The sequence below is a fragment of the Teleopsis dalmanni genome, chromosome X (genome assembly GCF_002237135.1).
Source record: "Teleopsis dalmanni isolate 2A chromosome X, ASM223713v2, whole genome shotgun sequence".
In the NCBI taxonomy this organism is placed as follows: domain Eukaryota; kingdom Metazoa; phylum Arthropoda; class Insecta; order Diptera; family Diopsidae; genus Teleopsis; species Teleopsis dalmanni.
The window spans coordinates 7,839,823-7,858,567 of record NC_051848.1 but is presented as its reverse complement, the minus strand read 5'-3'; the positions used below and the strand labels follow the sequence as shown (position 1 = coordinate 7,858,567).

The window sequence follows — 18,745 nt, the reverse complement described above, 5'->3', positions numbered from 1 at the left end:
ATGACATTATTCAATATATTACAATATAGTATACTATATCTTTATTTGGGTAGTATCTCTAATAGTACTACCCGACAGATATAGATTTTTTTATACTTGCAGTAATTATTCACTATAACATAGCTTCGTCCACGTCATCATATTTACATATTGTAACCCGTTTACGTTTATTATTAGAGAACTTTCCTTCGAAGTTGTCCTTATTTTTTAAAATCATAGATGAGGTGGTACAAGGAGTTCCATATTTTTCTGCTATATCTTTCTGTCTTTTTAACACCTTTATCTACTTCAATAATTAAATCAATTTTTTCCATGATTGTCAAAACGTTTTAAATTTGTTTTACCCATGTTAGTGCTTAAACGGCTACTTCTTCATAGGCAATAAGCACATCTCTATCATCTCATTGAGGAAATTTGCGATAATAATAGCAGTTGCTAGCCATCGAAATGTCGCCGAAAGTTAGAATCCAATAATGTCGTGCAAGTCAGAAAAGTAACTCACAAAATTTTTTGAAAATATAAAGGCAAAACCAAAAATTCGAACTGTGAAGATAGATTTAAAAGGAAGTGGTAAAAGACTATGTGAATTTTTACTTTGAGTTCCGGTATTATTCGAATTCAACTTATGGAGAAAAAAATACAAGGAAGAATTGCTGAAAATTCAAAGTTCGTACATAAGAGTTCGAGTTATGGAATAATTCGAATAAGGGGACTGTTATATATATTGTTATGCTTTACATATACAATAGGAAATATATAATATTTATGTAAAAGATGTAATAAAATATATGGGTGGGTCTTTCGTTTGCAAACAGGAACGTTTTTGGTAAAAAATTGACTTCATCTACTCTGATTTAGCTGACATTTTTTTATGAGTTTCTTTTATAAAATTGAAGGGTGCGTATTTTTTAATTATCATAGCTTTTAGCACATTCACACTGTCTCATTTAGGTGGTTTTGTACATTATAACCACTAATGAGGATGATTTACCATACAAACATCCTTTATATAGGTAAAGGAGCTCATTATCAATAAATCAGCTCATTTAAGCCGGAAATTGTCGAACGCAAAATCTTTGTTTTTATTAATTAAATATGTAATTGATATATAAAATGTAAATAAATAATTTAATATATCAATTATATATTTCTTTTTTTTGTGTGATATATTATTATATTAAAGTTTATAAAAGTTCTATCAGCTGCTTAAATTAGCTCATTATAATGTGAACGTTTTCTCTTTAATTAAAATGTGTAAATGCCTAAATGAGGCAGTGTGAATGTACTATTAGGCCCATATTTTATATATATATGATACAAATTTTTAAAAATTTTTTTCTGAAATACAGTTACTTGTTTCATTGGAAAGGTTTACTAAAAAAATTTCATCTAAATCGGAGTTGATAAGTTCAAAAACTATACAATTGATGAAAGAAATAACCATATGCAGAAATAAAAAAATAAACTAATTAAGGATAGTTAATTAGTAAATTATGAGATTAAAATACTTAAAAAAGTTTAGGGGTGGGTTTTTATCAACTTTGACTATAAAAACGTTGACTCATCGATTTTCAGCAATGCTCCATAATACTGACAACTGATTGAAGACAATAAATAATATGTGTGGCGAAATGTTCTTAGTCAGCAATTGAAGTGATTTCGTTATTACATAGACGGGACAATCGTTTTATGTATATATATACAAGTACATATAAAGCGAAACTGTCCACTTAGTTTATAGAATTTATATAAAGAAAACAATTGACACTTGTGTTTTTGTTTATATTATTGCATATAGATATGATATGACAATCAACCAACCCAAGTTCCAGACAAATACATCTGTATTCGTAACACAGGCAATGAAAATGTACTGACGATGCAGTAAACTGATTCCAACTAACACAATAGGAATGTTTTTAAGAACGTATTAGAGGAGTGAGCATATAAAATAGTGGAGCTTGGTAAGACATTGCTTTATGCACAGCTCTTTCTATACTCAGTACTTTTTTAAGCGTAGAATAGAAGAGTTGTGAAGGAGCAACCTAAAAAAAAAAATTAGTGCCTAATTCAATTTAAAGATTTTGTTTACAATTAGTTTTTGTTTATTTTAACGTGGAAATATACATTAAAGCATAGTCAATGGAGTGAAGTATATATCTTTACGAAATCTAACATAAACTTTTGGAAAGAAGTTGTTTAAAGGTAAGTATGTACGGCAAATCAGAGCAATGGTATCTCAATTTTTTTGTGAATTTAATTAACTCTGAAAATTTAAAAATTATCACTAATTATCACTAATTTTTTCACTAATTATTTTTCATCTGTATTAGAAAATACTAAGCGCGAAAAACTCAATGATCCTCACCTAAAAGCTCAGTGTAAAGTGCAACAGGTGTATGCTATGATTATAGCACTGAATTTATTTATTGATTTCTATTTTAATGAGATCAGTTAATATATATATAAGCATATCTTCATACTTAATATTAACTGATTTTTTTATACAAATAACTTAATAAAATTGTGTTCAAATTATTACCAACGATTACTTCTTTTGCTAACAATTCATGTATAGCTCATATCGATGGCATTACTCATATTCAAATATTATATACTTAGCAACCACCAGTTGGTCTTTATTCAATTTTAATTGCTGATAAACCTATACCTGTTGTGATTTCATATTTCATAATTGTATACTCTGCTTTCACTCATTGAACTTGGATGCCTTCTACTCAATTTTGCAAATAATTTATGTCCTAATAAGGATTGATCGTCAATCACTGTGTTGAATAGTTGAAGACAGAATCCTATTGTTTGATTATTTTTAATCAAATCAAATCTCATAACAGAATTTATGCTCATCCAGTTTTTCATAACCAATACGCTTATTATTCTGGGTCTCGTGGAAGTAATATCTCAAAATCACAAACTAATAATATTAGAAAATCACCATTACCATTACCATTATAATAAGCTATAATATACCGCTTTGTATTAGATCTAGTTTACTGAGACTGGATATAGTCTACTGAGAAAAACTTGAACAAACCCATGTTATGAATAAACCACATAATAATTTTTAGTTCAAGATCCCAGACTTCTTTTACTATATTGAGATGCAAACCTATTTCGGTAGATAAGTAAGATAAACCTTTGACACAGCGTTTTATAGAATATGCAGTCTCCTTTAATTTCATCTTTAAAAGGTAAAAGCTAATATGAAAATATGCATTTTAAAAACCACTAATTATTCTAACTTCTAGTCTAGCTCATTTTAGACTAACAAATCTGTCAAAATTCTTATATTTTATTCGAACATAATGAATGCATACAATAGATTTATGTAATTACGGACATTAACAAATAAAGCACATAGTGGCGAAAAAAGTCCATTGCTCTATCAAGATGATCTTAGATGAATCTATTGTATATAACAAGTAAATTAGTTGAACCAAAATTAATTTGCTCTTATCGGGATTCGAAGCCAGACCTATGTGGCAATGATTACAGTTGCAATTCATCAGTAGACTAATGAGGCTACCAAATAAATATACTAATAAATCAGTAGGTTATGACAACTAGCGATCTCAAGTAGTATTTTGAAGTTTATGTTGAGTTCTAAGTTAGAAAAAAATATATTTTTGAAATAGTTTGGACTAGTTTGGACTAATTTAAATATGTACTATGTACTATATGTACTATTATACATACACACGATTTTCATATGAATTTTAAATTATTTTAAATTATATATAAACTATCCAGATCTGTCAAGTTTGTGATATTGAGGATGCTAAGATTAATGTAGGAAAGTATTTTCAATATAGAGTTGTGTGTCCCATGGCAAAAAATCTATTTAAATTAGAATAGGCTAGTAATAGTGATTAAATTCTTAAATGCAACTGACGATACAATATTCGTTCTCTATTATTAAGAAATATTAATATTTTTCTTAATTTGAAATATATCCCAATGAGTAAAGAATTATTCTTTGACTGATCGAGCAATTGTGTGGGATATCGCCAAAAATCTATCTTCAATAGTTTTTTGGAAACATTTATTGGATAAATTGTCCATATCTAGTTTTTGGACTGTAAGTTTTAGGAGTATTTACTTTAGCACCATAAGAATATTATTTGGAATGCTCTAACATTAGCTGTTCGTGACACTGCTTCCATGAACGAACTATTGTATTCACACATTTCGATTAGTTTTAAGAATAAGACCTCTTCTGTCTTTAACAATATATGTATATAGTTCCTTAAAGTAGGAAGCTGATTAAACATCCTTTATTTCTATGCCTCAAATTTGCAACTAATTTAATAAGCTTGTGTTGTATTTAAATTTTCTAGAAATTTAATAAAAAAAATTAATTTTAAAAATGGATGATATAACGAAAACTATTACTTCGATATCGAACAAATTAAGTTCATCAAGTAAACAAGTCAGTAACCTAAAGAAGGTACCATTTTGCGTCTCCATTTTTGGTGAACCAAAAAGTGGTAAAACTAAATTCATAAATACTTTGATGGAATCGGTGCTTAAAGACTCCAAATGCTTCACAATAAATATGAACCCAGCTGCCGTGACTATACCGAAAAATTGTGAAATTGATACACGAAAATTTGTTTGCTTTGAAGATATACAAATGATATATAAGATCTCTGACTTGGATGCAAATAATTTCGCTATATTGAAAATTATAACTGAATTTCCAAGTGTTATGCAGTCCATAAAACGTCTTGGAAAGAGTGGATATCAATGGTGCCTCATAGAATGGTCAGGTTTTTTTGATGTATTTAATATGTATTCTTCAAGCGCAATGATTTTTTACTTACTGTCACATTTCTATCCTACCGCAGTGGTAGTCTTAATAGATTCTTCGGAAAACACCTATCCGAAAGAATTCTTAATGAATATTTCAAATATTAGTTTGATGATCACCAAAATAGATCTGCCATTCATAATGGTATTAAATAAGGTAAGTCTTGCTTTTTCTTATCGAATATATTCAATCAGATAATAAAGCGATTTTATTTTTTATAGATTGACTTAAGAAAAGATGATCGTATATCACGTTGGGTTCGAAACTATTGTACTTTTCGCAAGGACTTTGAAGCTGATCAAGATTATGCCAGGTCTCCAAATTCAACATATGATGCTCTTAAATTTGTTATTAAAAAATCAAAGGTTGCTTCTGTATCATCAATCACAGGTCAAAATTTTGATCTTCTTTTTGGTCTTATTCAGCAGCGTATAGAAGAGTACAAAAAGTGAGTTAAATTCTTTATATTGGGCTTCATGTTATTTTAATTAATTTATTTATTGTATTAATATACAGATCGATTTATATTATTATTTAATTACTATAAATAAAATCAATTTTATGAAAGTTTATATATAACTTCCACATACACTTTTATATTTAAATTAGTAATAGCGATTAGCGATATAGTATTTTATAAATAATTACATAAAAAAACAAATAGACAGAATAATAATAGAAATTAACAGGATTTTAACTTTAAAAGGACTGTAGTAATATGACCGCGACACATCCCTTGTTGTAGCAACCCATTCGAACCAAACAGAAGGCTCACAGCTCTTCGAACGAAGATTTCGTGAGATTTGGACAGAGATAGGAGCTCATGTCGCAGTATTGTCTTCTGCTCTGTCTAACAAAGGAGGGACGCCTTATCTTAGTTAAACTGTACCTAAACATAGTTTATTTAACACTTAATATTTTTGAAAAGTCCGTTTTCTCTTTCTGGTGTTGGGTTCTAAGTAAACACAACTGTAAAAGAGAAAAGTAACTCTTGTGTATAGATAACATATGTTTTGTGATATATATTGTTAATTATTAACATATCATGTTATTAATAACATTAACATTTACACTGCAGTGTTTCCACTGCAGCTTAGTATATCTATATTAATGAACTTAAAATTTGATCGTTTCCATTAGTATAAACCGATTTATGCATTGAAAATAGTGTTTGTTTACATTTCACAAAAAAAAATCTATGACAACTATTTCACATTTTGATAATTTCCCTAGTGGGAATTTAATTTTTAAGGGTTGCTTTCGACACTTGTCGCTTTAAACCAGTTGCTTTATTTATGATGAACTCATTTATATGAAAACTCTTTATATGGTAAATTATTCTCTTTAGCTGCCTTAGTGAAGAGAACTGCTTAAATAAGACAGTGGAAACATGGTATTAGACAAATATTTTATATCAGCAAAATGTATCGAATGTGTTTTGCTCAACTATCTTTATGTCTATTCTGCTATCTGTGGACATGACTGTTAATTTACGCACTACTCCGTAAATTTTTAAGATTTAATGTTTAATCCCTTTAAATTTTTTACAGGAAACTCCTGTTAAATTGAACTCCTGTTAAATAAAGACTATGAATGAATGAAATGAGTGTAAGAGCACTAACACAAAATATCTACTGGAAATGTTTATTTATAATTGCTTTATAATAAAAATATCCATATGAACGGTACAGCAGTTAATTTTATTTATAAACTAATTAACAATTTTTTCATATTATTATTTGAATTGATTTATATTTATTTAATTTTGATGTCGATAATAATTTCAATTAGAACACAAAAATTTATGTATTAATTTTTTAGACTATGCACTAAATCGTACTTGAAAGAGCTGGATGTTAAACTGGAGAGTGCTAAGATGGTCCTACTTAAAGAGACCAAGCGTTTGGCATCTAAGAAAATTCGACCTATAATGAATAAACCAACGGTAAAATTAATTTGTTAACAAAAAACCTTAAAAATATATTTTTTTATTAATGAAAACAATTTAATTCCGCAGATTGTTAGAGACGCTAAACTTGATGAAGAGATGGACTTGTTCGTGGCTCCTGAAGTGATCACTCCTGCGTCCTCTGGTAAGAATTCTATTTTGTTAATGACAATATATGTAGATTGGAATTGAAATATGTTTTTGAACTTTATGTAATGAATATTATTTGGGACCCTAAGTTTTCAGGGTCCTAACATTTAATTATATTTGATTTGATGTGCTTGTCTTACATTCACAAGAAAACACATATTTCTCAAATATATTTGCAGTTTTGCAAATAATCTACGTCGATTACTGTCAATGAATAAGACTTCTGTAAAGTTCTTAAATGTTTTTATTCCCCTTCCAACATTGAGTGGAAATTTTACTGTATTAGAGAACATTAATTGGTCTCATAATACTACCTTGAAGCATTCTATCTTGCACTTCAAGGAATTGTGTACATTTCTTTCCATACTTAATAAAGAAGTGTATTGAGCAGGGAATAGATTATAAACATATTTTGTAATTAAGTAGTCACTTGCTATATAGTTTAAAGGGCATCGTGCTCGGTCAAATGCTGCTGAAATATCTATAGATGTGCTAGTGCAATATATTTATTATTACGACGATCTATGTACATATCTCATTCGTCTGTGAAATTAGTCACACAGTATTATATTTTTATTGAAAGCCGCACTGATAGATTGGGATAAATATGATTTTATTACGTTAATTAAGATATATTACAACAATATATCTAAAAAATTATATTGTATTTTTACAACGTTCCATAATAGAGGACTTAATCTCATCGGGCAATGCGATCTTACTTCCTTTAGCCTCTTCCCTCGCTTAAATATCACAGATTTCTCTTGTGGAGTAATAAACCTCTTTGTTACTGCGACGTTTCCACTGACTTTTTCAAAGCAGTTTATATCATTAAGGTTGTCAATGAAAGTCGATTAAACATACAAAGAGCTTTCGTGCCTTTTTACTTAGTTAAGAATAAATCAAGAGAACTTACAACAAAAATGTCGAATGCAACATTTCAAAATATTATTCCCATCAGGGAAATAATCGAAATTTAATATATATTTTTCAGATATGACAAAATGTAAGTAAACAAAAAATAAACAAACCAAAGAAATGAGACGTAAGAATTTTTAAATTCTATATTTTTATTATTGCCAATTGCCAATTTAATAGATATATTTTTTTTGTTTTTTGTTTTATAGAAGATGAATGGGAAATATCAAGCGAAACAGACTCTTGTTCAACAGAACCAGACACATCAGCCAAGCTAACCTCTCAAATATTAGCAGAATTTGATTCGTCGAATTCATCGGTTATGGCCATTCCACCACAATCATGCATGGAGAATCCCTATCCATATATGTTGGTGGAAATGATGGATGCTACTTCTTCAGCTCAAACTGAAGATGGAATAAGAAGAGGCATATTAACAATTGCACAGTTTTTGAATTTTGATTTCATAACCGCACATATTCCGGACAACTTGTTGGAAGATGTCATACTCTTCCTGCTTTACGCCTTGTATGATTTAAACAATAAGGCTGCCGTGAAAGATATTTTAATTAAAGTTTCTTTAAAATTGATGTTCAAGCAAAGAACTGCGAAAATAATCGCTCACGCCTTCTCTTTATTCTTTCAATGCGCTTCTAATGATCATGAACTTATGGAACGCGCGATTATCAAATCTGGAACAATAGAAAAACTGCTCAACTTGCTTCGTGCGGAAACTGAAACTACACACAACTTCTGTTGTGTTGTTTTGCTCATATATATTGCACTATCATCGCTATCCACAAGCCTGGCAAAGAAAATATTCAATAAAGAATTGCTGAAATATATCAAGAACTTTCTCGAAATCGATAACTACGTGGTTTCGTTGTACTGCCTTCAGTTGCTTAGAAATTTCACTGAATTGGGTTGCTTCTACATAAGAGATATTCTCAAGGCTGGAGTATATAATAATGTAGTACAGCATGTGGATTACCATAAGTTCTATAAGAAAAAAGACGTTGGCTATGAGGCCACCTGCATTATTTACGACGTCATCAAATGTGGTATACAAAGCCATATTGACTTTCTACTGAAAGTCGAAGTTATCAGCACTTTTATGAATATACTTAAAATCAATAAGCAACCGCGTTTTCTCGTTAAGGTACTTCTCTGTATTTACGGTATGATGTGCAAGTATAAAAAGAAATCAGAATTGGATTCTTATCTTCAGGAACATAGAGTGGCAGAGGGTGTTACTCCTTTGTTGAGCCATCGAAGTAAAAATGTTAAATATGTTGCTAAGATCATCATGACAACTTTTTTCAGAAACTACTATATGGAGCTATCTGAGGTGTTCGCATATATTTTCGAAGAAAAAAGTGAACTCGAAAAGACACGGTCGAAATCCATTATTAAATTGGGCAAAAATCAAAACAATGATGTCGAAAAGCGAATTATCAAAAAACTTATTTCTTATGGAAAGTAATTTACATACAACTTTTATACAAATTGATATGAAGTATTAAATAACATTTAAATAATAATTAAATTATATATATAATATGCCATACCTATATTCTTAATAAATAATTCTCCAAAATATTAAATTTATTTTGAAAATTGTTTTTTATCTTTTGGTAGATATTTCGTAAATGATATATATCTGTTAAGGACTTTGTTCATCCAAGGTTCCAACAAAAACATATTTTAAAAACTTAGTATGGGTGCTTACTACGTTTTTTCCTCTCTCCTAATAAATGTTTTAAGTGTACTCTTTAGCACAGTGCAAGGAGCTATAACTTATAATAGATTCGGTTCGCACCACTTACTAACTAAACTAACTAAAACTTCCACTTAATTAATATTCCAAGTGTAGTACTTTAGCAAAGTGGAACGAGCTTCAAACTTTTAAAATGCTTTAATTCTTTAATTTTGCAATCTGCATTCCAAAACTCTCATTTTAATTCATATTTCTAACTCTTTCGAGTACAATCAAACTAAAAGATCCACATGACTTTCATCTGTGTAGTATGTTATCCCAAGCATGCATATATTTCTAAAGAGAAGATTTGGAATCTGGATTGAATTTAAGGCTTCATTACCTTTTATAAATGTCGTGGTGGAAAGCTCGAATGTTGAATGCAAGCAGTACATTCCGCGTTACTATTCTATATATTTAACTATAAACCATGTTTAGTGATTAATTTAATTTTCACCCCACCAAGCTCTACTTCTGTTGCAGTTATTTCTAAAAAAACGCGGTAGACGGGACTGTACTAATAAATATATAAAATCTACACAGATAAAAAGAAATAGCTCTACGAGCAGAAACCAAATGAAAGTATCTTTATTTCACTTTTTTTTGTGCTTCAGTAGTGCTATTTAAAGCACTACAATTGTGTTAAAATCAAAATAAATGCTATAAATCTAAATTAATAATTGAAATCAGTCGATAACTAATTAATATAAGTAGTTTTTACAGAATTGGGATTTAAATTACCATCATCAAGACGTACAATACCTACTACTATCTTTATTGGTGAGGAATGTGGTAGCAAAATGGTGAATAGTTGCTTATAATAGGCTTTGGAAGATTATTTGCACACCTGTTACTGCAACCAAACAAACAACCAACCAATCTCTAATGGCTTTAAATGGTTTATACTTCTAGTCCTCACAAATTATAATCTTCTTACCGCGCTTTAATATACTAACCAAAGTAATTCTCTCTAATTTCAAAGTAAACTAAAAAATGATAATGATCCAGATATTTAATACGTAGATTTATACGGCAAGTTTAGTCATAAAATTTTCATACTTAAGTTATTTTTAAGCATACAGTTACGATGCAATTAGGGTGCAATTGACCCTAAGAGTCGAGGAGAATTATTACTTGTGCAACGTTTATTTAGAACCGATTTAACAATCATAAGTGAAGTACTAACTGAAGTATGAATTATGTGAGCAAAACCGATACCTTTAGCATGACATAATTCCGATAATGCCCAGAATTTTTTTGTCGCAGATTTTATTAATAAGACATATGTTATATTAGAATATTTTGACTTCCTGAGCAGGAATATGAGGTCAATCTCTTGATTCGTGTTGACATTTTTTGGAAAATGTGAAACACTTGCGTTGCTATATGGTATGTCTGTAGGTGAAGGTGTACTATATATCTTATGCATATGTATGCAACGTTTTATTTTGTATTACCATATGGTAATTGCGGGTTATTTCGGGTTAAGCATAACTTAAGCATGACTTATGTCAGTGCTACGCCTTTAGCTACGACTTTAGCTACGACTTAAGTTACGAAATTGGCTCTTACTGATTAGTCCAAAAACAACCCATGTTATTATCTAAGAATTCCCTTAACAAGTAAATACACGAACGTGAAATAGCGCGAACGTGAAATGGCTACGGACCCTGCCAACTATTGAATAATTCGTTAAGTTGTGCTCCATACGCCAAAAGTTCAAACCCATGGTAGCTAAAATGCGTCGACAGGTGGCGCTGCAATATATTTACCCATTGCTACAATGCGGACACTGTATATATTAATGATTCTTATATTTCATTTTATGGGTTAATTTTACTTTTTATATGTTAAATATTTACAAATTACATGTTAATACATCATTGAATGAGTACCGAAGATTGTATACTGGCGTTTATACTTGATGACGCCATTGTCAGCAATGTTTTGTACTCTAGTGTAGACACAAACCACCAAATTCAAGCACGGAAAATATTTATCAAATACCATCTTAGATTCAATGATATATGGAATTCTTTCGTTCATAATGCAAAGAACTAGTAATAAGCAAAATTTTCTATTAATAGTTATAGTTCACTAGTAATAAGTGAATTTCTTGAAGTCAGAAGGATTCCTTAAAGTCAATTATAAAGATTATTATATATAATTCTTTTTGAGTAAATGGTAGTAAAAACTCAACTAACACTGATTAATTTTCAAGTAGCAAACCAGTACGTCCAAAACTATAAAATAAAAACTATAATAAAAAGAAAAAAATATATATATAATTTTTGTATTAAGTAATAATCAAACATTTTTACTGCGCCATCTAACAAAAAACAGTTCTGAAGTGATGGTTGTACGTATAAATACTCAAAGCGCAGACCCAAATCAGAAACAACTTTTATTCTACGATTTTTGTGAATAGAGGTTTTTATTACGATCATCACTGACGATATTTGAAAAGCTTTAATAAAAATTTTTGATAAAGACCGTAATTAATATTAATATTACGGTCTTTAATTGTATGAGAAAAATATTTATCCGAATGTTCATTTATACGAATAAAGACATGAAAAAGCTTTAAGTAAAGAAACTTTAGAAATAGTGGGAAATTGTCTTTACTTGTGTTAAATAGTTGAGACATAGATAGCGCAATGATGAAAGCATTTGTTATCAAACAAAATTCACAAATATCTTTGGAAACTCCGTTCAAGCTTCTGCGAACGGCGCCAAGACGTTGTAATGACACAGACCGTACTATATGGCGTTTACATTGTGTGATTAAAAGTACTAACCTCGTTGTTAATCTCAGATTTCCAACATAAAAGTTAATCTCCTTTAGTTTTAAATCTCCTTCAAAATGATGATTATTTCTCTATGCAACTCTGCAAATGTCTTAAAGTCATAGATTTTGTTACAATCATAGAATAAATGTCTTAATGTCGTAGATTTCTTTACGATCTTAAAGAGATATATCAAAATCTATTCAAAACATGCATTGAAAATTTGAAAACATGACAACCGTAATGGGATTCATAAGATTTTGTGGGTACTTCAACATTATTCCATATATTTAACTACAAACCATGTTTAGTGATTAATTTAATTTTCACCCCACCGAGCTCTACTTCTGTTGCAGTTATTTCTAAGAAACGTGGTAGACGGGACCGTGCAAATAAATATATAAAATCTACACAGATAAAAAGAAATAGCTCTGCGAGCAGAAACCAAATGAAAGTATCTTCATTTCACTTTTTTTTGTGCTTCAGTAGTGCTATTTAAAGCTAAATCTAAATAAATAATTGATAATAAATCTAAATAAATAATAATACCTCTAGCTCAAAAAGTACCCGGATTTTGTAAATAAAACACACAAATTTAAATTTTATTCCAAATTTATTTTATCTCCTTCAAAATATGCTCCTTCTGAAGCGATATACATATGCCAAAGCTAAACCCAATCTTCCATACACTTTTCGTAGGCCCGTATGGTTGTCAGGTATGGCTTTTAGTTCCTTCGGCGAATTCTCTTTTACCGATTCATTCGACTCAAAACGCTTACCACGAAGGGGCAAGCGCACGGCACTAGATCTGGCGAATATGTTGCCTGACAGTGCGATGACAGTGGTGCCATATTTGGACCAAAAATTGAGTGCAACAAGAATTTTCCATAGTAAAAATCGATAAATGCACTTGAGATAGTCTCACATTAACAGCTGCTGCAAAGAAACTAATTGACAGATGGCACTCAAATTTGTATCATATGTCAAGAGAGGCTGTACCAACATAACATTGATTGCCGATGTCTCCATCGATCTATGTCACCACTACTATTTAATTTTTTAATTTGTAAATAATGTTTTATATTAAAAAGGGTTATGAAATAATTTAAAAAAATATGCAAAATTAATTTCAAAAAAAATATTTATATAAATATTTAATATTTATTTTAGAAAAATATATGAAAAAATAATTTTAAAATTAACTTAAATATTTATTAGAGAGGTTTTCATCTAATAGTAGTGAATTACATTAACAAAATTTTTATTATTTTATTATTTTATTGTTATTTTAGAGTTGTTTCGAGTATTGTCAGATAGATACCCATCATCAATGGTCTTGGAATTAATTCTTATATTTTATTATTCGTGAATAATTTTTTGAGACTGTAAGTACCAAGGGTCAAGCTCATGCCCTACCAAATAGATAGTCACTAACATCAAAATCAAACTTGAATAATTATTTAAATAATATATAAATAATTATTTAAAGTTATTCACTTTTTTTTTTTGTAGCAAACAATTTTTGTGTCTATTTCTTTAATTCAAGCAGGATGTACTCTCTAATGGGCTGATTTCTGGTATCCAATTAAATATGCAAATTGTAACTTACAAAGCAAAATGAGTGTAAAATTTGCTTGTGTAATTACTGGTCTTGAATGCCTGCCAGTCAAATTCATTCTCGCCTAATCGTGCCAACTTTTTAATTTTATTTCAATTAGCGTAAAATTTTTTAACTGTTTTTCTTCCTTTCTTGAAGGACATTTTTCTTTGGCCTAGCGCTGCTTCTCACAATTTCCCGACACTTCCGCGTGGAAGAAAGCAAATTCAGGCAATGAATACTCAAACAGTCGAAAAGCGCTAATTGTGCTAGAAGGATTCTGATTTTAGATATCTTTTACAAGTGCTTCGAGTGATTCTCTAATTAAAAAATTCAATTTCAATCAATTGCAATTAATTATGGTTTTCACGCCTTTGTGCAGAAATGAAGTGCAATTTTAATTAAGTTTGTTTCCTTTATGATTTTCATTCAATTCATATTTTAAAAATAATTATAATTAATTTTTAATAATATTTGATACATTATTAATTTATATTATTTTTTATTTAATTTCTTAAACATATAATTAACTAATTAATTTTCATGAACGCAACTCCAATGTTTTTTTAATAATATAATATAGAATAATTTTGTTTAAATAAATACTCTTTGTTTCAATTATTTAAGATAATTTACATTTACATTCAAATATATTTTGTCATCTTCAAAGCAGGTCCTCACCAAGTGCAATTAACTTGACCAGTGCTTAACCCAACCCCAGACTCATAGTCAACGGGCTTAAGTCTTTCAAGTGCCCATGAAATGATTTTAAGAACTAAATATTTTTTATTATTAAATAAATTTTTTTTTTTAAAATATATATGGATAGTTCATTAAATTCCCATTAAATATATTCTTCAATACATTTGTGAAGCCACTACTACTCCCTAATGTCAACATCAATAGCTGCAGTCAGAGAGCTTATACAACAATAAAAAATAATAATAACTAATAATAATAAAAAATAATAATAAAGAATAATAATACTAAAATAAAATTTATACAAAGTTCATTACACATTAAGGGATGTAATATCAAAGCGTCTTGATTTTCAGTCTCTAATCCTTCAAACCTCTTTGAATTTTCGTCTCTTTCTGAATCTTCATGGAAACACATTAAATATTAATAATTGCCTTTAATTTTATTTGAAGTAATTTAAAAAAACAAAGTAAATAGTATTTTTTGATTTTGTTGTCATTTTAAAATACTCACAAAAAAAAGAAATTAATTTTTAACCAAAATTTACTTTAGAGAAAAAAATTCAAATCAATAAAAAAATCACATAAAATTTGGATCAAGAAAAAGAGTGTGATAAAACCTCGTTCTTGAACACAATTTATATTTATAGCGCTTAAATCTTGTTAAATATCCGACATGGCAACTGGCGATCAAGAATTTAAGGAACCCGAACAATGTCCTTCGCACAATACTAAAGAAGGAGTAGAACCAGAACTAGAGTTGGAGAAGTATGTATGCTTCAATTTAAAAAAATATATGTAGTAGTTACACATATTCTATTAACAGCAACGGTATTGAAAATGACGACCAAGGCGCTAAAGCAACATCCGTTCCATGTGCACAAACTCCAACTCCAACTAAAAACCAAGAAGCTCCTGTTGAAAAGCCCACATGCGCTCGCAGTCGTATTCCGGAAAATAAGTTGAAGAGAATTCAGAAGTGGTTGGACAATGTCAATAACTTGGGTGGACGTTTTGAAATATCGAGTCAAGTAACAGAAACCGAGCCATCCAGTAAAATCTCTACTCCGACTTCCCAAGACACAAATTCGCCAAGTAATTAAAATGTAGAGAAATGTTTTTTTGCACCCTATAATCTGCATTTTATACATTTAAATCTTATTCTGTAAGTATGTAAAGAATTTGCATTGCATTACATAAATTGTGAAAGTCAAAAAGTTAATTTGTTATTGTTTTGTTTTGAATGATATATTTAACTACTTTTACAAGCATTGCAATATGTTAGCGTTTATAAGGAGAACATCAAAGTTGACTAATAGAAGAATAGTTTGATAGTTGCTGAATAGTTGCTTTCTGTACCACTCTCAGTTGTTCTTATCTACACTCTACATACAAGTAATCTATCCTTAACATTTTTCTTATCAATTGATCTATGAAAGTATCCTTGAGGCCTTAATTACCCTGTCTCGTATTGCAATAGTGGAAGCATTTTCCTTATCAATTGATCCATGAAATCTATGAAAGTATCCTCGAGGTCTCAATTATTCTGTCTCGTATTGCAATAGTAGAAGCAATTGGTCTATGAAATCTATGAAAGTATCCTCGAGGTCTCAATTATTCTGTCTCGTATTGCAATAGTGAAAGCATATTCCTTATAAATTCTATGAAATCTATGCAAGTATCCTCGAGTTCTTAACTGTTTAGTCTCGTATTGCAATAGTGGAAGCATTTTCCTTATCAATTGATCTATGAAAGTATCCTTAAGGCCTTGATTACTCTGAGGTTTTAATTATCCTGTCTCATATTGCAATAGTGGAAACATTTTCCTTATAAATTCTATGAAATCTATGAAAGTATCCTCGAGGTCTTGATTACCCTGTCTCGTATTGCAATAATGGAAGCTTCCGTTTCTATATACAGTATTCCTTCGGTTCACCATTAATTTGGCGTTGTTTGATCTAGATTATTTTATTCAATATTGTTTTATTTATTTTTTCATTGTTAATGTATTTTGGGGCCTTTGTTTCGTTGTAATTTGTTTTTAACAGTCAAACCTCGTCACTTTAGGCAGCACTTTGGCGTTGGCGTTGTCGAAACAATAAACAAAAACAATTCGCGCTAGACATGGTGACGTTTGCAGTTTTTTCTGTTGTTTGCTGGAATCTTTTTTTAATTTTTATTATTGCATTTATTTACGAAAGCTTATTCAACCATTGAATTCACTTGAATGACTCTGACCACGTTTCAGTGGATTGCCACGCACCATCAACTACAACTACAGCTACAACTGCAACAACAACTACAACTACAACAATAACAATAACAATTGCGGGAAAAAGGATAAAAAAATTGTCAGTCGATGAGTTTAGCAACAAGGATAAATTGTCAGACATCAACAACAACTTGACAATCGCACAATCGCACAATCCCACGATGTCGTTGCACATTTTGTTGCTGGCGGTACTGTTGCAGTTGCTCTTGCTGTTGCTGTTGCTGTTGCAGGCATACATCAGCAACATAATAGAATTTTTTTTTGTGTTTCGACATTGCCTGCAAGTAGTTGTCTTTTACAAAATAAAATGAAGCGGACGAATGTTTTGCGAGAGAAGGTACAATTGATGTGACTTGCTTACGAGGTAAGTGCGAGAAGTAATAAATTTATTTAATTATATTTAAACTTTTCTTAATTTCACAAAATTTTCATTAATTGTCGGCATTTTCTGATTTAAAACAACATCATATTTCTAAAGATCTTACACCATGTTCCCACTGCAGCTAAAGCAATTTATGTTAATCAAATCAACATTTGGTCGTTTTCATTGGCATAAGTTAATTTATGTATATGAAAGTTTTTTTATGTGTTTGAAAGTTCTGTGAAAGCTCTATGAGAGTTTTTCTTTGTTAGCTTTTAATTTGACATCAAACTGAAACGAAAATTTTTTGTTCAATAATCTATAATATTGTATAATGAGATTAAACATTTATATGATGTGTAAACTGATTTATATATTTTTATATTTTTATATTTTATTATAACAACGAGTCTTTATATAGCTTAGATACTTTCTAGAAAAGCTAGTCGTGAAGCGAAAATCCTCAAAATGAATCATGTGTACTAATGTAAGATGTTGTAGTCGAACTACTGCCAGGTATAGATAATTAAACCATTAATAGTGGTAAAAATATCATAAAAAATTGTTTATAATTTCATAGAGTTTACTTATGAACTAGAGTCTCTCGAGAAACTAATTTTTAGAAGTCACAGACGCTTACTAGAAAGGGAAAGTAGAAAAGGGTAACAAATGTCGGATAATGTATTGATGATTATGGAATCAAAATAAGTTATACCTTAGTTATATGTTAGTTAAATCGTAACCCAGATAGTCTTTGGATGATCTTACTATCTTAATGACCTATGAAAACTGCACAATCTTCCACTGATAGAAAGAAATAATTTTATTGTAAATTCTGATTTATATGATTTATATATTTCCGGCGAAAAAAGCTGTCATAATATGAATTCCACAATAAGTAAATACTATATTTTAGATCTCTAATTTTATGGTTATAAATAGATTTTTTACATATTATCATACACATTTCTTAGTGAAGATTACTGATAAAAGTGTTCCAAGCCTTGTTAATCAAAGAATGAAAACTGCTTCTTAATAACTTACTTAATTGGCCATAACAACTCGTTTGCGAGTTTCAATCTAATGAATCATTTCTCTCCAGAACACTCCATAAACTTTAACACTCCGGCGGCGACACGGACCTCTCTTATGTTTTCTTCTCCGCATGCCTTTTTAGCTGAAATATCGTCTTCCAACTTCATACCATGAGCAAGCTAGTGAAACTGCTGGATGCTAATTTATGACTCAGCTATCATTGACTTTTGATAAAGCTCGCACTGCTTGATCCATTCGAATTTGATAGTCATCACCACCTCAAAGTTCAAAGAGGATGAGAGATCAATTTATAGAAGATCAAAAATCAATTAAGAGAGGATCAAAGATATAAAATAGAACACTCCCAATATTGTTTTAGCATTATATGATAGC

General features: G+C 29.8%; 2 protein-coding genes across 2 annotated transcripts; both read left to right on the top strand.

Moving 5' to 3' along the window:
- Positions 1 to 4,370: 4,370 nt before the first annotated feature.
- LOC119662685 lies at positions 4,371 to 9,369 on the top strand. Its single transcript, XM_038072374.1, has 5 exons — positions 4,371 to 4,987; positions 5,053 to 5,279; positions 6,653 to 6,776; positions 6,849 to 6,924; positions 8,057 to 9,369. The coding sequence occupies exons 1-5, from the start codon at positions 4,388 to 4,390 to the stop codon at positions 9,328 to 9,330; spliced, it is 2,301 nt and encodes a 766-aa protein (XP_037928302.1). The 5' UTR covers positions 4,371 to 4,387; the 3' UTR covers positions 9,331 to 9,369.
- A 5,881-nt stretch (positions 9,370 to 15,250) lies between these two features.
- On the top strand, positions 15,251 to 15,906 carry LOC119662252. Its single transcript, XM_038071838.1, has 2 exons — positions 15,251 to 15,452; positions 15,511 to 15,906. The coding sequence occupies exons 1-2, from the start codon at positions 15,361 to 15,363 to the stop codon at positions 15,785 to 15,787; spliced, it is 369 nt and encodes a 122-aa protein (XP_037927766.1). The 5' UTR covers positions 15,251 to 15,360; the 3' UTR covers positions 15,788 to 15,906.
- Positions 15,907 to 18,745: the final 2,839 nt, after the last annotated feature.

Coding starts and splice junctions, on each gene's coding strand:
- LOC119662685 (XM_038072374.1), top strand. CDS start 4,388: ATGGATGATATAACGAAAACTATTACTTCGATATCGAACAAATTAAGT. Junction 5,280..6,652: donor CGTATAGAAGAGTACAAAAA/GTGAGTTAAATT, acceptor TTAATTTTTTAG/ACTATGCACTAAATCGTACT. Junction 6,925..8,056: donor GATCACTCCTGCGTCCTCTG/GTAAGAATTCTA, acceptor TTTGTTTTATAG/AAGATGAATGGGAAATATCA.
- LOC119662252 (XM_038071838.1), top strand. CDS start 15,361: ATGGCAACTGGCGATCAAGAATTTAAGGAACCCGAACAATGTCCTTCG. Junction 15,453..15,510: donor CCAGAACTAGAGTTGGAGAA/GTATGTATGCTT, acceptor TTCTATTAACAG/CAACGGTATTGAAAATGACG.